This window comes from Mytilus californianus, unplaced genomic scaffold (assembly GCF_021869535.1).
Source record: "Mytilus californianus isolate M0D057914Y unplaced genomic scaffold, xbMytCali1.0.p SCAF_1, whole genome shotgun sequence".
Lineage (NCBI taxonomy): Eukaryota > Metazoa > Mollusca > Bivalvia > Mytilida > Mytilidae > Mytilus > Mytilus californianus.
Genome location: NW_026262581.1, coordinates 26070025 through 26091247, shown reverse-complemented (window position 1 = coordinate 26091247; position 21223 = coordinate 26070025). Strand labels below are relative to the sequence as shown.

Below are 21223 nucleotides of genomic sequence, written 5' to 3'. Positions count from 1 at the left end.
CTCCACCAGAGACAAAATGACATAGAAGTTAACAACTATATAGGTCATAAGCAACACGAACCCCAGCAAACACCGAAGGTGGTCTCAGATTTTAAAGTTATTTGACACTTTTTTGCACACAATTAGATTATTTCAAATTATTCATTATGCTCCAGGTGTCCGGTGTCAGTTCAAAACAGATCCATGCGATCATAATCTTTGTGGGGCTGGCGTTTGCCAGAAACAAGGAAACAGTTATATTTGTATTTGCCCAGATAATACTAGACAAAGGAGATGTAGTGACGGTGAGTAGCTTTTTAATTTATAAGTATTACATGTCCATGCTTTGTCATATAGCTAGACAAGACGATTTTCCCCTGTTGTACATTCTAGATTCATTAACCAGAAATTCGAAGTCAACAACTCATTTTAAAAAAATGTCATTTGTACTTTCGAAAAGGTTTTCCTAATTAATAACCGTTTTGCTTATCTTCTTACGAAACAAAAAGCATTTAAGGCTTTCAATATAATTGCAACGATATGGGGGTAGATATAGATCATACGTCTTTTCATTCATTACATAATTTTATATAAGTCAGTTGCATTCCAAGATGTTCTGCCTTATGCATCTTCTGAAAATATTTCTTTTAACCTCTCTGTAGGCTAATATTGTATATTGAATGATGAAATGATTTAACAATGATCTTTGTTCTCATATGAACTAATACAGGAATGCATGACTCCTAGTATAATTATTAATGATTTTATTAGAAAGTGTCAATCAATATTTCATATCTCCATATAACTTGACAATGAAAGGATTGTAAATTTTACGGACGCCATCACGAGTTGGTTGACCGTTATGGAATAACCGTTTCACAGATGATATCGGATATGTCCCTTATGTCGTAATTTCAATCCACTTCCTTTTTCACCACGAATGTGACCTACCGAATTAGACTATTTACCGTATTTGTAATAACATGAGCAACACGACGGGTGCCACATGTGGAGCAAGATCTGCTTACCCTTCCGGAGCACATGAGATCACCCCCAAATTTTGGTGGGGTTTGTGTTGCTTAGTCTTTAGTTTTCTATGTTGTGTCTTGTGTACTATTATTTGTCTATTTGTCTTTTTTTATTTTTTAGCCATGGCGTTGTCAGTTTGTTTTCGATCTATGAGTTTGACTGTCCCTCTGGTATCTTTTGCCCCCTTTTTGTACATTGAATGAAATAAAATAAGGCATTTTACATATTTCCAACTACCTTAAAGTGTACATTCATATTCATTTTTTAATACATTTTATTGAATACAAACAAAGGGGATACATTTGCATGTAAAATATACAGGATCACATACATGCACTTATTGATCTAATTTAAAATTAGCTTAGATTACCCCAGCTTTTTAGAAACGGGCGGTATGTAGTAATGGGATGTTCGTCCTTGCGTTCTGCATCTCATAAACTCCTAATCAGAAGTCAATGATTTTTTCTCAAAATATTCCCCATACAATACCATTATGCATCTTCTATTTATTTTTTTTTATCTGAACTATTTTCAGGTTTCCCTGGGTTACCTATTTTGTAATCGTTACTCCTCCTTACTTACTCATTATATTTGTTTAAAGTCTTAGAATCTTAATCTTAGATTTATCATTTATTTATCTCTTCTTTTGTTTTTTATATTATTTTTTGTTTTCCCCTAAGCAAATAAACTAATAAGATTTCCAAATTGATGTATGTGGGAGCATACGTAAGACACAAGCAGAAATCGTAAATCGAAGGTTGTACCCCTTCATTTGACAGATATATTGTACTATAAAAAGTAACATTGCAGTTGATTTCATTTTTTTTTCTCATGCTGGACTATATTTCACTGTCCAGGTTAGGGAGGTTTGAGAGTTTACATGCATAGTTAAACACAACAACATTCTTTATGTGCCTGTCCCAAGCAAGGGGCATGCAATCCAGGGGTTGTTATTGCTTGTTGTTTGTAATAATTGTTTTGCGTTTTTTATTAGTATTTATCAGCTAGTTGTTTTATCCATTTTGAACTTACTATACGGTATGAGTTGTCATCACCTTTTTGTTGACATGAATTATCATCATTGATATGGTCATTAATATAAATTACCTATTTACAAATAACTGAGGGTGATCTCAGGTGCTTCGGAAGGGTAAGCAGATCCTGCTCCTAATGTGGCATCCGTCGTGTTGTTCATGTTAGTACACACCCGGTGATAAGTTTAATTCAGTAGGTTATATTGGTAAAAAAGGACGGAATTGTAGTTACGACAATTGAAACATATCTTTGGAATTTCGGGTCCTCAATGCCCTGCACCTTCGTACTTTTTTGGCCTTTTAAACTTTTTTAATTCGATCGTCATTGATCAGTTTTTTGTAGACGAAACGCGGGTCTAGCATACACAATTTTCTTCCTGGTATCTATGATGAATTTATTGAAGTTAATCCATTTCCCCCTTCTTTGTAAAACACAGCTGAGGATAGACCCATTAAAAAGTCTAGCCATTAACCTTTTGTCAACAAATGATTTTTTTCATTTTCATTTTCATTTATTTTTAAAAGAGGGGCAAACGATACCAAAGGGACATTCAAACTCATAAGTCGAAAATAAACTGACAACGCCATGGCTAAAAAAGAAACAGACAAACAAACAATAATACACAAAACAACATAGAAAACTGAAGACTGAGCAACACGAACCCCACCAAAAACTGGGGGTGATCTCAGGTGCTCCGGAAGGGTAAGCAGATCCTGCTCCACATGTGGCACCCGTCGTTTGCTCATGTTAATACAAACCTGATAATAAGTCTACTTCGGTAGGTCACATTCTGGAAAAGGGGACGGGATTGTAGTAACGACATTAGGAACATATCCGCTATCATCTGTGAAACGGATATTCCGTAACGGTTAACCAACTCATGATGGCGTCCGTAAAATTTACGAACGGATGATTTCAACTTCAACACTTGGAACTATTGGTTTTAAGTATTACCATTTTGCTAATCATATAATGATACATTCTCAGTTCAGATGTTCAATATCAATGAACAGATATAAGATAGAATAAGATGTTCACAAGACAATGAGTTAGCAAATAGTTCATCTGTAAGTCATTTGCTTTACTTATTTGTTGTCTTAAAAAAACTTCCTTTAATCTCTCAGTAGCCTAATATTGTCTTTATTGAATGTTACAATAAGTAAACCAAATCTTTCTTTCTCGTATTAACTAATACTGGGAAACATGACTTTTTTATTATTATTAATAATCTTATTAGAAAATGTCAATCAATTTTTCATAAGTTAGACATATAACTTAGAATTACAATAACATGAATGTGCTGTGAATGAAATAAAACAGAGCGTCTTTTATAATTGTTTCATTATTCTCTCGTCTAATTTTAAAGTATATTTTATTGACTAAAGCAAATACGAATACCTATGTATGTAAAATTATCATGTTATCCATTTCAGATTATTAATTGATTTTAGTCTTAAAAAATTGAAAATACTAAAAACACAAACAGAAATAGATTATTCGAAATTATAACTTCATTAGAAAAATAGTAAAGCCTGTTTGATAGGCACAATGAATTTTCATGGGCTTTTTAGTATTCTAGTGGAAATGTGATGAAAGATGAACTAAACTTATTCATTACATCCGAGGTTTTCAATCACAGAAGTGTATAAGAGACATTTACCCTCAATGATTATAACAAATATGGAAAGAAAGGGTTGAAAGTAAAACAAAAATACTGTACTTCAGTGCAAATTAAAAAAGAGAAGTCCATAAAACTGACAAAATCAAACGCTATCTATCAATCAACGTAAGTGAAAGTGATAGAAAGAATAGCTAGAACCTTACAATTTATTTGAATAGACCAAAGCTGTTCTTTAATGTATTTAGAAACACATATAAAAACTACAATGTACTATGACCTAATGGGTTTCTATCAATAAGCCTGAGGTTGTGGGCTATTTATCCTCTCTAAACAACATATATGTCGTTGTTTCAGCAAACCGAGCCATGCAAACCATATGACATAATGAGATTATTTCAATAAGCCTGAGGTTGTGGGTTATTTGTCCTCCCTGAACAACATATATGTTGTTGTGCCATCAAACCAAGCCATGCAAACCATATTGTTACATGAATATGATGTTATTTTGTTTGTCTTACTAGAACTTGTAAATTACAGCAACACTGATAATCCTACTTAAACACTTACATCATTCAATTTAGATTCATGCCCAGATGATAGTAAATATCATGATAAAAGTGGACGATATGCTTGGCCAGAGACAAAAGTGGGATATTTTGCAAAATCAGTATGTCCACATGGCAGTACAACAACGATAGACGAAGTATTTCGTATGTGTCGAGTAGACTCTAGAGGACTACCAAAATGGGCGACACCAAGCACATCGCACTGCAAACAGGTAAGACTGTTTATCGTATGGAACGTTTTGGTTACTTCCTCAGGAAATTCATAAGAATGACAAAAGCCTAACTTAAAAATACTCACAACATATTGCATGATAGTTTCATATAGAGTGTAGACAAGCTTGTAATATTAGTTACATAATATGCTAGTGACCTAATACGATATATATGGGATCAGTAAATTCCATATGGGGTCACCAGCACACTATGTAACGAATTTATCTTACCGAATATCTTAACATTGGAATTTAGACTAGTGGCCTATCTAAGTGATCAAGATATCAATACCTTTAGATTTAACAACTTAGTTCCATTGGTCTATACAAAAACAAATGCCAACAATAACAACTTGTTAGCTTTAGATGTGTTTGATAAATTTATATCCACCGTTCATCATCAATTTCTTCCTCTGTTGAGACCTTTAAGATTTTTCCTCAACAAAGTGTTGTATAAAGGGACGTGACACCACTACTAACCGTGTGTTGAAATAAGCCCTGCCTACCAACCTAATATGGAATATACACGGTCTCCACGCGGTTGCTTTTAACCAATCATATTCCCAGAAATGTATAGGAGGTAAGATAAATATTAATAGTTATACATTTTTCCAACTATTTATCAATTTCTTTTGAATTCGTTTTATTCATCCTGCCAATTTTCTCTGCCATGAAAATGTTATTTTTTCGGTTTGAATTTAAGTTATCCTTTAAATGATGTATACAGAATAAAATAGAAGGACTTCAAAATTATCTTAAACTGTCATACATAAGTTTACTAAGTTACCTCAGTAAAATCGGTTGGAAAGTGCCTCGTCATTTTTCTTAATGACATATTATCAGTCTGGTATCTTAAATGAGTTTTGTAAATTATAGTTCTGCAAAGCCTTAGTTTGTCTAGAATTACTATTGTTTGAATAAATGATTGATCCTTAAACTTAAATTGTTATTCACTCAAATTTAAAATCAATTAGGCTTTAGAAATTAAAATATCAACTGTATCATAAAATATTAAGATAAAACGTATGCTATAGATTTCTGTGCGTTCTACACATGTTTCTGTAATATAGTTTTGATTATCAGGTACTCTTGAAACCAGCATATAAAACATTGGAGAGCATGGTAGTCGTTTGGTCCCCCACTGACAAGCAAATATCTGATATCAACTTTTGCTAAAATGTAAAAGTAGGGTATATCATGTTTGATTTTATAACTTTTTCCATTTTTGAAGACACCACAGTGGTTTCGTATTGCAGGTGATGCATGCATACCGGTAAGCATGTACCCTGTCGACGCACCAGATCTCTCTCTGGAGTTCACGCGATAACCTCCGTTTGTGAACATTTATAAACTATACAAGTACCTACTGTTGACTCTAGTTTAACTTATTTTCCTAATGGGTCTTATTCGTTTTTTAGAAAACATTTAGATAAATTGGTGAGACTGTAAAAAATATTTCATTACAAAAACATATTGTTGTATTAACACGGAAATACAAAGAAATACTATTATTCGCATTTAAACTGTCATTTTAATGAACAGAAAATTAAACTACCATGATAACTTAATTAGAATTATTTGTATAGGATGTAGCAAACAGATGATATAATTCATTACAAAAGTTGTTGCCAATGATCATCAATTTGTTTAATTATAACTTGGTGTAATACAAACCCTAATATGATGTAAGGCAATAGATAAACAATGTGGTACAAAGATCCTGAAGCAAAACAAAATGGAGACTTGTACCTAAGAAAACAAAATACAAAATACATAAATCATCTTACGAAATACAAAGTATTTGTATTAACAAGAAAGCAACAAGATTTATATTGTATAACGACAAATTTGATAGTAAAGAACAACAATATTTTCCTTAAAGGCCTTTTCACCTTTACATAAACCTGGGACAAAGAACTTACGCACACGGAAAACTAAACTTTCAATTACCCCACTCCTGTAAAGACCATTGACAAGAATAGGGCATTCATGAAATATTGCTATTACAGTCAGCTTACCAATAAAGCATTTATTAAGATTATTTTGAAATATACAACTAAATTAACTCCTTTGTTATGATTTTAACAATCATACTTAGTTTTGAAACGTGATTAATATTTGATTAGATTGTTAAGAAAAGTAGAAGGTGCAAATTCTCATGCTATACGTACTGAATGTTTAACATATCTGAAAGAAAATAATAACAATAAGGGTAATTATAATAAAAAGATAAATCATCAGGTGATATCTGCTTTTAAATAGTGATCTACCAGTAACTTCTAATTGAGAAGACAGAGAATCAAGAATATTTCAATGAAAAACAGCACGAAATGACAAAAAAACATTGTCGAATTTGAGAATATCTGAATAAAACTGTAAAGTTTTAGTGACATTTAGCTCATTATGTAGAAGTTTAACACGATGATAAACCCCGATAGGCAAATCTGCATACTTAAAGCAGACAGACACTGCAGCAAATAATTCTAAGAACAATTACAATTAGACATATCAAAGTTTACCCCAGACATGACCATTTGATAGTGTTTTTTTCTTCTTTATAAAAATATCATTACAACTGTACGATAGGTATTAAAGAACTATATTACTTGCTAATATAATAGTTTCTTTTATAGATCTTAAATTGATTAGGAATATGGAATGTATAATGATATTTACAACCAAGAATACATTATTATTTTTCATATTTCTTAACAGTTGACTGCATCTGAAGCTGATATGGCACTGAGAAATCTTGTTGCATACACAGGAGATGGCGTCCATCTGACGTCACAGGAAGTTGCTAATGTAACCAATCAACTTGAAGGATTAGCAGCGTATGCTGTAGACGATGTTAAGGTATATATATCATATCGTTCTCACCAGCTGTAAGAAAATCAAAGTCACAATTGATTTTTTTAATCGAAATTTTTTTGGTATATTTTACTTATTAAAGCCAGATGACAACTATATTATAATCTAGATTGTTAAGGGTGAAAGACTAACATTGTTGAAAAAAAATTCAATACTTGGAAATTAGCCTTTGGACTCGAAATAAAACAGGATTATTTATAATTCATGAATTCAAATGTCCCTTTGATATTTACCGCCTCTCTTTTTCAAAGCAGTTTGTGTCACTTTTGAGTTTTTTCGTCAGTATTTCAGACTTCCCAATGACTAATTTAGAGTTGAAAGTTGACATTAGATATATGTAAATTACAATATTGTATACAATTTACACACGCATTGAAAAAACATGTTTCAATTCTGTAGATTGCCAAAGACATGACCATGGTTATCAGTAACCTTCTCGAAGCCAGAGAATCGGTGTTGATAGAGAGTAACCATAACAACCATTCTAGTGAAAGGTATTGATCTTCCTGGCATATTTATCCTTCTCCTCAAAGTCGGTTATTATCTAGAATTTCGGCTAAGGACACAATTTAAACTACAAACGTTTTCAACTTGATTATCTGAGGTTTAACCCAAACTAACGAAACTGAGATATACACAGGATAACAAACTTGAGGTATAACACAGATTAACGAATGTTTTCAAATATTACTGGTGCATCATTGGTACTTGATTGTTTCTAACGTTGCATGGCGAACGCCCATTTGGGAGGTTGCTTAGACTATGTAACTAAAGTGACGAGGAAGGACCCGGGCGGTTTCAATAAATTGATTTCAATAAACAAACTTACAAAACAAAGCTTTATATCTATAATAGTTACAGAAATACTGGAACGCAATACCAATTTCTCTTGGGCAATAAAAGCGAGAGAAAAAAAGAAAACAGCGAATAAAACATCAAAAATACGAAACTGTTAAAGTGTTGATCTCAAAATCTATTTAATAGATAGATCTTTCTCTTATTACTAGTATATTTGTCCATATATCAACGTTTGACTCCAATACCAATAAGGTTCCTGAATGTTCATCCGGAAACCCCTTTCTACATTGCATTAAGTCTTTTTTTAGTGTCTGTGAACTAGACATAAGACGTGTTGACAACATAATCAATAGGTATATTTCTTTTATTGTATGTGACCATGTATCCAAGTTCGGTTATGTTTCCAACAAACTTTTACCCGGAAATCCTCTTTCTGCAATAATTTGGGTACATACTTAAGTATCTGATATCTAAACTCCAACATATTGACCTGAAAATCCTCATCTCAATATATGTTAAGTTAAAAGTATCTTGAACATTTTAAATATTTTGAACAATATCTCTCATTCCTAATGTATTTTTTTAGATTGGTTGAATTGTTGCACGAGTATACAGAAGATGTACCAATGAACACCAACTCAAATGCTACCATTGAGACAAAGAACATTAATATCATGGTTGTCAATCATTCATTAACCGATAATCATGAAGATTTTCACTACCAACCATATCTTTCGGAAAACAGCTCATTCGAACAGGTTATATTTTTTATTTGTTGATAAGATTGATTTATAAAAACGTATTTTATTGTAGCCTTTCAACACGTGTTGCGTGTATTACAACTTATAAGGTCTACTCCCAATACGTTATGAACAAAGTATAATTCCATGTTCGCATAGATCATTGAATCATGATTTGGTCGGAATATCTTTGTGGTGGACTGTTGGTCCTCGAGGGTATACTCAACTCAGTAGTCAGTGCTGCGGTATTGGTTAAATTATTTAGACACTAAGTTTCCAAATCCCTCTGGCAAAGTTGATCTTAGATGAATTTTGGTATTTTTCGGTCTCTTTTGGTCATATACACGTAGCTCATCACGTGTCAAGTCCCTTTGGTATCTTTCCCCTCTCTTTTAGATCTTATACATCATTGGTTTTCAGTGTTTGGGTTTGTACGTTCCTAATGAAGATAAATCCTGAAAAGCGTACGTAATTAATGAATTTTATTTTCATTTACAGCTGACCAGTGTTATCGTCCACTAACATTCATGAACACTCTTACACTTTTTTTGATTTCTGAATGAAACTTTTCACAGGAGTTTTACTTGCCATGAGCATAGAAATTGTTGTATAGTAATTAATACACTTCCAGAGCACTTAAATTTAACCACGGTCTTTGAAGTGGTTCGTCTTGTTTAATCTGTAGTTATATGTGCAGTATTTTGGGAAGTGCTATTTATCTGTTCGTCCATTTAGATTCCAAAAGTTTCAGTTACACAAATATTAAAAATAGCAAACTAAAATGAATTTTTAGAATGTTTTTTGTTAAGCAGCGAGAGACAAATTAAGCTGCAACAGTAACACAAAACTTAATGAAACAGAAGTACTAAACAGGAAATCATAAAAGAAGACGAAAAAACAAAGTACTTTGGATATTTTTATTTTTGTGAGTATAAATTTTCGTGGATTTAGAAAACTTGCCTTTTTGTGCATATTTCATTTCGTGGTTTTGACGGAGTCTGGATACAACCAACAGATAATTTTTAACTGGTGGAACATTTAAATTCGATATTCAATTATACCCGAGGAATCCACGAAAATGAGTACTCACGAATAATAATGAATCCACAGTAATAAGTTAGAGGCAACAGTAGTTAACCGATGTTCAAATCTCATAAATTCATCATTTAGATCATACAATTCAAGGTCAAAACCAAACACGAGGAAATAAATAAAGAATGAGCCCGTTTTTGTCGACAGTACACATCCCCCTATGAAATCATCCATATAACTATTTGACATACAATATATGACATACAAAATAAGTTACTATTATATTACCCAACTAAGGAATAGTGCAAACTTTCTATTTCAGACTGTAGATGCATGATTTATTATCAGCAGTAATTGCGAGTACTCTCAGATCTGTACTTAGTGTCTCTTTTTGTTGTTGGGATGTATAAGTGCTCTCAGATCTGTACTTAGTGTCTCTTTTTGTTGTTGGGATATATAAGTACCTTGCCACGTCCGGTCTGTGTTTTTGTTATATGTATTAATGCTTCGTATCGAACTGATGAGTAAAGAAAGCCCTTTCAAATCATTTTTATAGTTTGTTCTTATGTTGTACTGGTACACCACTGTCCAAGTTAGGGGAAGGGTTGGCGCCTTCAAACTAGTTTAACCCCGCCACATTCTGTATGTACCTGTCCAAAATCATGAGCCTGTAATTCAGTGGTTGTCATTTGCTGTTTTTCTTTCATCATTTTGTACATAAATCAAGCCGTTAATTTTCTCGTTTGAATTGTTTTACATATGTCATTGCGGGGCCTTTTATAGCTGAATATGCGGTATGGGTTATGTTCATTGTTGAAGGCAGTACGATGACCTATAGTTGTTAATTTCTATGTCATTTGGTCTCTTGTGGAGAGTTGTCTCATTGGCAATGAAACCACATCTTTAGATTTTTATATTGAGTGGCATTTAGGGTAGGTGCAAACTTCAAAAAGAGGAAACATTCTCAGTCACTGATTTGGTTATGCATGACATTATTTGTAGCAAATCTTGCTTTTAAACGTAATTTCTTGATAATAATCTGTTTGTTATATTTTCACAGGGTGGGGTTAGCATGATTGTGCCTGCGGATGTTATGCGACAGACAAAAGAATCCAACGTCCGATTACATTTCATAGCATACAGAACCTCAGCCTTTTTCATACCGGAAGTTGCTGCGCCAGAAGAAGTAGTGCTCAAACAGAGAGTAGTAACTGCAGAAATAAAAGGGAAAACTATAGCGAATTTATCAACTCCTATTAGATATAATGTTGTCAACATGGAGGTATGTTGGTTTCTTCTGCAAATTTGAAGTTAAAGTTTAATTCAAAATATATTGTAATGTAAAGAAGTATCAATGAACCATAATAATTCAGATAGTATATGGTAAAACAAAATTTCATATGCGTAATTTTGCAATTGATCAAATGATTATAGTGATAAAGCACCTTAACTCTTCATATCTTTGTCATTTTGGTGTATGAATATTTTTTTGATTGGCAATTATGCCACATCTCTTAATTTTTACACTAAATGACTTTTATGTCTTTTCTTGTTTCAGAATGGTAGAAATCATACATGTGTATACTGGAACACTACAGGTAAGTAACGAAATTTGACGTTTCACATTGTTATTTGAAAATTGGATTTATAATATGATATTATCTACTATAAATGAATTAAAAATTCAATGCATATTGTTTCATTTTAAAACTGATTCTAAATCATAACTATATATTTTTTTCGGAACGCTAAAATTTGAATATTCTTCCAGTCAATATACGTTTTGTCATTATTATAAAATTAACTGTATGACAACTCACTTTACATCCCTTAACTTCAACTGTTTTTAACTACTTAAGCGTTTTCATAACAAAACAAAATGAACAACAAGCATTGCCTTCAAACACAATAAAGATTAATATAGTTCAAACTGTATGAATTGAATATGACTTACAGTTATTAACTTAGGTCATAATGAAACATTAAAAAAACACCATTATTGTTGTCATAAGATACAACAATATGTTTTAGGTATTTTAAAACAGCATTTATTGTTTGGGTACATGATGGTAGTACTCCTTTAATAGTTTTGTAAATATTTCGATCAGAAGTCTGTAACTTCTTGCAGTAATTGAATTTATGATATTAATAAATAAAATGTGTTTTTTGTTCTCTCCAGACTGGTCTACACAAGGAGTATACACAGTTTCAACTGGTGGAAACAAAACAGAATGTCACACTACACATCTGACAAGTTTTGCTATCTTAATGGTACGATATTATAATTGGTTAATAATGTCAATTTTAGTTTTGATAGGCTGACAGTTGAAAGTTTGTTTTTTTGTATGTGGTTGCATGGGTAAAAAGTTTTGTGTAATGGATTTATGACTTAAACAGATAACTGAAATTGTTATATTATGCAAATTTATCTTAATTATTCAGAATACAACTTTTGCGTCTAGCGTACTAAATTATAGGACATATATCTTAAGAGTTTTTCTTGGACCATTCGGTACATCTCGTGTGACAAGAAAATAAGGCACTCAGTGTTTTGTACAAAATCAAGTTACATGTGTTAAAGTTTTATAGTGAAAGAAGGAATAAAGTCCGTATGAGAAATATCGCTTGTAATTTAGAATACTAGAAAAAACTTGTAGAAAAGTTTTAGAAACTTTGTAGAAAAATTAATACAAAAATTATTCTGTTATGATTTGAAATTTAGTTTATGTTTAAATGCACGTTGTTTAACCAAACATAAAGTATTTATGTGCTAAAATGTTCCATCTATTTTGAACATATGTGTACATAATTGAGCACATGCAATTATGTACACTTCAACATTAGCCTTTACTTTCTAAATACAATAGAACAAACACAAGTTTGGATACTGAATGGCACAGTGACCACCTTAAATTTTATTTTCCTAATACAATATGTATCTGATCTGGTTAAGTCCATCAAACTAAAATAATAAAGTCCATCAAAAACACAAGATACACTGCCTGACAGAATCTTGGACAATATCATGTTCTGCAACAAAATAATCTACAAAATAAATACAACACATTTAAATACTGTTCTATATAAAACTTAAATACAAATATTTTGTATACAAAAAAAAAAAAAAAAAAAAAAACAAACTTCTACCTATATATATGACGTGCGATTGTGTGGTCACTACCCAGTCCTCGATAACTAAAAAACCCGTGCAATTACCTTTTATACTGACCGCCAAACCGGTTAACGGCAATAGTTATACAACTTATACAAAATCCCCATTATAAAATTAATGCGCAATCTTTCAAATTCATTCCGCATACCGCACATAAATTCATATCTTCTTGTCCTAGGGAGGGATAAATCCTACTTTGTAAAAAATCACTCTGATTCAAACAAAAAAATCTCTGAAACTGACATTATCAAGATGCTTGATTTCTTGATTGACAACATATTTGTAGCGTTTGGAGGACGTGATTTTCAACAAACAATCGGCATTCCCATTGGAACCAACTTTGCCCCTCTTCTTGCCAACTTGTTCCTTTATTCAAATGAGGCTGACTTCAAACAGGAACTTCTTAGGAAGAAAGAAAAGAAGTTAGAAGTATCCTTTAATTTTGCTTTCCGACTTATAGATGATGTTCTCTCACTAAATAATTCATAATTTGGTGAAATATATATGTTGAACACATCTATCCCATCGAACTTGAGATAAAGGATACACCAGATACAGTTACGTCTGCCTCATATCTTGACTTACATCTAAAAATTGGCAATGAGGGTCGGTTGAAAACAAACTTTACGACAAAAGAGATGATTTCAGCTTCCCAATCGTGAACTTTCCATTTCTATGTAGCAACATTCCAGCAGCGCTTTCATGCGAAGTATATATCTCCCAGTTGATATGATATTCCAGGGCTTGCATTTCCTATCATGATTTCCCTGATAGAGGGTTGCTGCTCACAAGGAAGCTATTAGACCAAGAGTTCCAAGTGGTGAAGTTGAAATCATCCCTTTGTAAATTTTACGGACGCCATCACGATTTGGTTGACCGTTATGAAATATCCGTTTCACATATGATAGCAGATATGTTCCAAATGTCGTAACTACAATCCTGCCCTTTTCCCCGAATGTGACCTACCGATTTAGACTTATTACCGGGTTTGTACTAACATGAGCAACACGACGGGTGCCACATTTGGAGCAGGATCTTCCGGAGCACCTGAGATCACCCCCAGTTTTTGGTTGGGTTCGTGTTGCATAGTCTTTTGTTTTCTTTGTTGTGTTTGTGTACTATTATTTGTCTGTTGGTCTTTTTCTTTTTTTAGCCATTGCGTTGTCAGTTTATTTTCGACTTGTTAGTTTGAATGTCCTTTTGGGATCTTTAATCTCTCTCTTAGATAGATACATAATATATACAGATGTACTTTAACTTCGATTATTTCATATTCATTTAAGGATCCAGTTCCATCATACGAACTTGATGAAGTACATGACAAGGCTATGACTTACATCTCATATATCGGTTGTGCCGTATCTATATTTGGATTGGCTGTTACCATAGTAACATATAGCATGTTTAGGTAAGGAGCTGTTTTAAAAACTATTCAAATAATGAAACAGGAACCACTTCCATAAATATTAAATAACTAATTGCTTTGCTATTGCTAATTTCATTTACATAATTTTAAAAGTTTTTACAAGAAATAAAACCATTTTACAAATAGAATCGTGACCTGTAGAAAATTAAAAAAAAACCATTCACAATATATTGAATTTGCAAAGAATTAACTAAGCAACAAAATATTAATTTCTGTATGCTATTCTATTTTTTTTTTCTTTGTGTGCTTTACAAAATGTTCTTTGTATTTTAGATTCTTACTAAATTTTTTTTAAATTATTGTAGATCGTTGAATAGAGAAAAATCTAGCAGAATTCTATTAAACATGTGTGTTTCTATGCTTCTAATGAATGTAGCCTTTTTAATGATGGCCGAGACTACGAAGTCGGAAAGTTCTGCTCTTTGTACAACCATAGCAATACTTCTCCACTACTTCTTATTAACATCATTGATGTGGATGTTGACAGAAGCTATAAATATGTATCATGCTTTGATAACTGTATTCACAACATATTCCTCACAGTTCATACTGAGACGTTGTGTCATAGCATGGGGTATGTATAGTCATTTTCACCCTTCATAATATTTCTTTCATAATATTTTCTGGTCTGTACTTTGAAGTAAATCATTTAGTTTGAAAGTACTACGTTCTTATCATTAATTTCTCGAATGCATCTGCAAAACAAACATCAGGGTATCAAATACCTTTCAGTTTTTATCAGTACTCTTCACTTGTTATCTTATTTTCTTTTTTTATTAAAATATATTTTTTGATTTCTCAATAACGACACTATATTATGTATCGTATTGTAAGGAGGATAGATAGTGGTATCGTAAATGTTATTCCATCCATTATATATCCAAACCGAGTGAACGGCTTGTGCCTTATAACTTTACTTCTAACTGTTCTTGTGAACCGGATTTTATGTTTTTGGTTATATATAAAGGTGGACTATACAGTTGACTAATCGGTTGCATTTTTTGACGTAGTAATAATAGGTTTTGTAAATTCAGAGTTCCTAAAGAAAGCACTTCAGACGCATCAAATTTTTAAAGTGGTATAATCATCGTTTCTATGTATGTTGGCGTTTGTTTTTGTTGCAGTTCAGTGTTTCTGTTGTTCCGTTGTTTTCCTCTTATAGTCGATGTGTTTCCCTCGGTTTTGGTTTGTGACCCGGATTTGTTTTCGCTTAATCGATTTATGACTATTTAACAGCGGTATACTACTGTTGCCTTTATTGAAATTATTTGGTTTGACATATCAATACAGATTCAAAAGAGAAATTAATAATAAACCGAGATGCCCAACTCCTAAATTTTGAAAGCATTACGCGTGTAGTCTCGTCGAGCGACGTGTCCATACTTCTTATCAGCTTGCCCGGACAACTTGTAAACAATCGACTAGAATAATGTGAATGCCTGTACCAAGTCAGGAATATGACAGTTATTTTCCATTCGTTTGATATGTTTGAGCTTTTGATTTTGACAATTGATGAGGGACTTTCCGTTTTGAATTTTCCTTTGGAGTTCGGTATTTTTGTTATTTTACTTTTGAATGGTATTCTAAACCATCTACCGACAACAATACAATATCTGATCCAAAAGCAGCATTTTCCAAAAAATTGCATAAAAATATTATGTTGAATGAACCACCAAGGGAATTCATGATGTGTATGATTTAGATAGTGTTTGAAAACTTTATCACTTTATATTTTTAGGCATACCATTACTTGTTGTGGCTATTACTATGGGTATCAACAAAATGGACAATTATAACTCAAAAACGGATTTGTAAGTATCAAATTTTTGTAAAGAATCCCTGTATGGAATGCCATGCTTACTATATTGAGTGTCCGATGTTTCAGAGAAAATTATGACGACAACGACATTATCGTGATCGTGGGCTCTTGATATATTTTGGTAATCATTGAGACACATTGTAGTGTTAAAACTTATTTGAAGTGGGAAATTATCTTATTACTGGTATTTTTTCTGTTAATCTATAACTTCGTGGAAATCATTATAAATAAAAATCACAAAATGTTCATACAAGGGTCTCTGTATCTTGTTAAATGGTAGGGAAATGTCTAAAATCGTTTCTATGCTACTCATTTTTTTTACATCACAAACTAAAAAGAACAATGTTATACTTTTGAAATTTCAACAATAAATTAGGACTTATTGTTATACAATTCCAAAATCAGTAAATAAATACAATTCCAAAATCAGTAAATAAATACAATTCCAAAATCAGTAAATAAATATTGCATTTTTATGTCTTTCCTCTATTTTCAGTTGTTTTATATCTCATGCAAGCACAATTGCATTTTATATTGCCCTTCTTGGACCTGCCTGTTGCATTCTGATCATCAATACCGTCGTCTTTACTTTGGTTGCGAGGGTAATTTTAAAACCAAAGTTCAGAGGTCATCCAAATGGAGGAAGAAGGGAAAAAGTTACGCCTACTCAGGTTCGTGGGGCATTCACAGTAATGGTTCTTCTTGGAGTTACTTGGGTTTTTGGACCTGTAGCAATCAACGAATCAAAAATAGTTTTTAATTATATTTTTGTGGTGTTAAACTCTTTGCAAGGATTTCTAATATTTGTCTTCCGCTGTTTGTTGAATACAGAAGTGCGTTTATCCTGGCTATATCTACTGAAGACTGGAAAGTTCAAGAGAAGAAGAGGCCCAATACCATCCACGACAGATTCTTCTTCGTCTTCAAAAGCTTTACATGACTCAAAAATAAACAATTGTAGTACCATTGATAGCACTGTTGACACAAATAGTCCTCATAGTCCCCGAAATTCAGTTCTGAATGGCAATGGACGGGAAAGTAACGGGTTCAGTGAATATGACAAGAACAAAAATAAACAAAATGGGTTAGGACTAGACAACTTCACAAAGATATGAACTTCCAGTAGTATATTTTCGAAAGAAAAGATAGTTAAATCTGTCTCAGAAATCAGAAAAATGTCGCGCGTGAATTGTAACCGGTCGTTAATGTAGTTTGAAATATGAAGGAGACAGAAAATATAGTTCAGTTCTTTTTTGTAATCACCAATCAAAGTGAAAATATGAGCGTGTCAAACTGACTTGAGCATTAAAGATAGCAATACGTATTGACAATCAGTAATGAACTCTGACCTTATGTTAGTAATACGAGTTGTTGATTACGATACAGTTGGGAAAGACTTCATGATAATTTACCTATTAATTACATACTATACAATTTAACAGCTTTATTAAGGAAATATATGATAATAAACTATAGTTTATTCATAGTAAACAATTTTATTTAGCCAGTGATGCAGAACAGATATTTGATGATTGAAAACACAATGAAATATTATGGAGAATATAGCAGATGCCAGATAGACTTAGTAATAGGAATACATTTCCTAAGTCCCTGTCTTGCCAAATTGTGATATCTTGTAATATAAATTGTCCCTAATTGATAGATAGAAAAATCTTGTTTTTATTTTCTTTCCAACACATGCATGTTTTTGTTATCATTTGATTAGTGTTCTTCGTGTTTTTGTCTTTTTTTACCATTTAGATTTATTTAAATACGATTTTTTATATTTCATTCAAAGAAATGTGCATTATTTGAATCCGGCAACAAGGCATTGTTTTTATGCTTGTAGTTTTATGTATAGCTAAAAGATTTTTAGTTAACTAGACATCCATTGTAGTTGTAGATCAATTTGTGTTTTTCCTCCAGATGGCTTTCAATTCGTCCACTTTGTATTTGAGTCAATCAATACCCAGGATACTGTAAATTTGGATAAGAGTAATAATTAATATTTAATGATACAAATTATTCATAATAGACTGCACACAATTGTTATATGTAATTGCTTAACAAATATGTATGAAATATTGTACTTTTATGATAATTTATCTAAGTTTGTATCTTCTTGGGTGAACCCCTCACACACTCAGTAAATATTCTTATTGTGTGTCTCTGTGTGATCCAGAGTGTACCCTCTTATTCTGTAGATACCTTAATTCGATAAATGAAGAAAAAAATATTTAGAAATATATCCATTAATGTTTTGTCTACAGTACTATCAGTCATACGTTTCTATTTTAGATGTGTTCAAGAGACAAAAAAGTACTGCATTTTGGCATTAGAACTTTTGTTCGAGACAAAAAAGTACTGTATTTTGGCATTAGAACTTTTGTTCGAGACAAAAAAGTACTGTATTTGGGCATTACAGCTTCTTTGAAAATAACTCAAATAATTTATTTTTAGATATACATTCAATTATGAATCATTCGTTATCAGTCACAAATTTGCGAATTCTCGACACTTAATATGTTTGATATTATAACTGAATAACCATTTGCATATTTTCATACCCCTACATTTTTTGCATGCTGGATATTATATTTGAAATGTTTTCGAATTCAGATCATTATTTTTAATTGATGTATAAATAAGCATTTTTTTCTGTTTCATTCAATCATATGAATACTCAAAACAAATGATTCTATTTCTTTAAAATGAATTTAAAAAAATAACAAAAATAATCAATGAATGCATCCCATTGAATACAGAAGTAATATTTTGCTAATCAATATTACTCATGTGTTATTGAATTTATAGCTTACAGTGCTGTCAGCGTATTTTAAAATGTTCCTGCGTTTTGAACTAAGATTGGTAGTTGTAATTTTATTATCAAGGATAGAGAAGAAATGGAGTTTGAAATTATGGAAAATACATTTTGTTCTAGTCTGGTGAAAGTAGATTTTTCATTTTATAATGACTATCGATTAGTTGGCTATTTGAATTTAGCCACTGTTTTTATATCCTTTAAATTATAGTTACTTTTATTTTTTTAAAGAAAATCATACCATGTGCAATATTTAAGTGTTGTTTTCTTTTTCTATGAGAAAATATAAAAAACAAACTTCACACAAAAAGATGTTTGATACTTTCATTACATCACTGGTTAAAAAAAATTACCTAAAATTATAAGTATAATTAAAAATGTATTTATGTTCAAGTTTGTAAAATTGAATCAAAGTGACATTTTACAGAATTTATTAAAATTAATATATTGTATGCAGATCTCACACTTTCAGCGTATCTTTCATATTTATTATTTATATAACGAGACATCTACAAATCATAATTTCAGTTATGCAATAGAAATCTATTTAGCACATCAACCGGTGTATATAATCGTCATAAACTATTAACTATTTAATTAAATTCACATTTAGCATGTTTATGCACAGTCATGGTGTGCATCTACTACTTGGGTATGTTTAAGTCTAGGCTTTTGATCCCTTATCTCACCCTTTCATTTATTTTCCATGTTGTGCAATCATACCTGGTCTGATAACACAATTATCACCCTTAGATGTGGGTGTCTACAATGTTGTCTTTAGTGTGGACAGTGTATTATATGTTATTATTACCAGCACCTTCCGATTTTATTTGTTCATGATAAATGCATACAATGCAAGTAGAGGATAAAATTGTATGTTAAATGATTGGTAAAAAGGTTAAGTAGTGATTTGTTCCAGTTTTTAAAAATAAAAAATAAGTAGGCCTGCTGGTGTTAGATTGAATTCAAGGCCCCTTTAGCATAGCGTTGTCTATATTTTGATTTAGAGACGATGAAGTTTTCTCTAATTTTGATATAATGTGTCCTAAAAGTAGTAAACTGAAGAAAAAAATATTTAAAAAACGCATTGATTTTTTTTAATTGTATAATATAGTTCTTTAAAAATACACATCAAATTTATTGTGTTATCAGATCAACTATTCATGTATGTTAACATAACTAAAATAATAAAAATATTATCTATGTGCTATAATAAACAATTAATGTTTTTCTATTTACCTTGTCGTTCGAATGGAGACGGAAGATAGTCTTACGAAGTGAATTTTCATTTGTGATATTTTGGTAACCTAATTGAACTATGACTTCTGACAAACAAGTTGACATGAATTCAAAGCAGTTTTTTTTTCTTCATATTTACTCATGTTGTTTTCTGAAGAAATTGTTAAATTTCTTTATTTCATTTCATCTTTTTTTCAAATCCAATCTAAACATTTATCATGCTATCTTAGTTTTCTACGCATCATACTTTTGTTTAGAAAGTATTTCTTTGTATCGTCTATAGAAAATTTTTATCTATGCCCAAGGTATCATTTTCATTATTAGTTTGATAAGTGCATTCTCATTAGTGTCACCTGCATTCGATGTTATCGTATAATTTATTGTTATATACTTAAACATGTTAAAATACAATAAAATATCATTGTATAGAACTGTGTTACTAAACTTATTAAAAAAAACTGATATAAAACATTCAGTCAACAGGTTCTTGGTTTAATTTGCAATTACAAATTTTACATTTTATGGCAAACAGAAAAGGAATTAAGTTTGTAACCCAATTACTGTAACAAATTTAATTAGAGTGACCCTTTTCTCCAACATATAGGTATTAATGATTTCCTTGTCATTAGAGTTTTCAAATTTATAGGTGTTGATGTTATTTTCAAATGCTTCGTCTTGTAGATCAGTACCTCACCTAAAAACTACTTTATATAATGTCGGATTTAGTATACCTTTTCACCACGATCTCCAATTGTACAGATGTTGTTGATTTACGGAAATGGTCACAGGCTTTGTGTCATAGAATGTTAACTCATATAAAAACTAATGTAAGTGTTTTTAGGAGATCATCTTGAATTATTTTT

The 21223-nt window shown here is 31.5% G+C and overlaps 1 protein-coding gene across 1 annotated transcript in view; it reads left to right on the top strand.

Annotated features, from left to right (window-relative positions):
- The window catches only part of LOC127718086 (uncharacterized), a 64615-nt gene extending 43775 nt beyond the window's left edge, over positions 1 to 20840 (top strand). Inside the window, exons 6-17 of the mRNA XM_052223983.1 lie at positions 156 to 284; positions 4246 to 4442; positions 7158 to 7298; positions 7713 to 7807; positions 8698 to 8869; positions 10944 to 11165; positions 11442 to 11481; positions 12063 to 12154; positions 14339 to 14463; positions 14787 to 15055; positions 16220 to 16292; positions 16797 to 20840. Coding sequence (XP_052079943.1) covers positions 156 to 284; positions 4246 to 4442; positions 7158 to 7298; positions 7713 to 7807; positions 8698 to 8869; positions 10944 to 11165; positions 11442 to 11481; positions 12063 to 12154; positions 14339 to 14463; positions 14787 to 15055; positions 16220 to 16292; positions 16797 to 17415 — 2174 coding nt within the window. The 3' untranslated portion in view covers positions 17416 to 20840. The remainder of the gene's footprint in view (positions 1 to 155; positions 285 to 4245; positions 4443 to 7157; positions 7299 to 7712; positions 7808 to 8697; positions 8870 to 10943; positions 11166 to 11441; positions 11482 to 12062; positions 12155 to 14338; positions 14464 to 14786; positions 15056 to 16219; positions 16293 to 16796) is intronic.
- Positions 20841 to 21223: the final 383 nt, after the last annotated feature.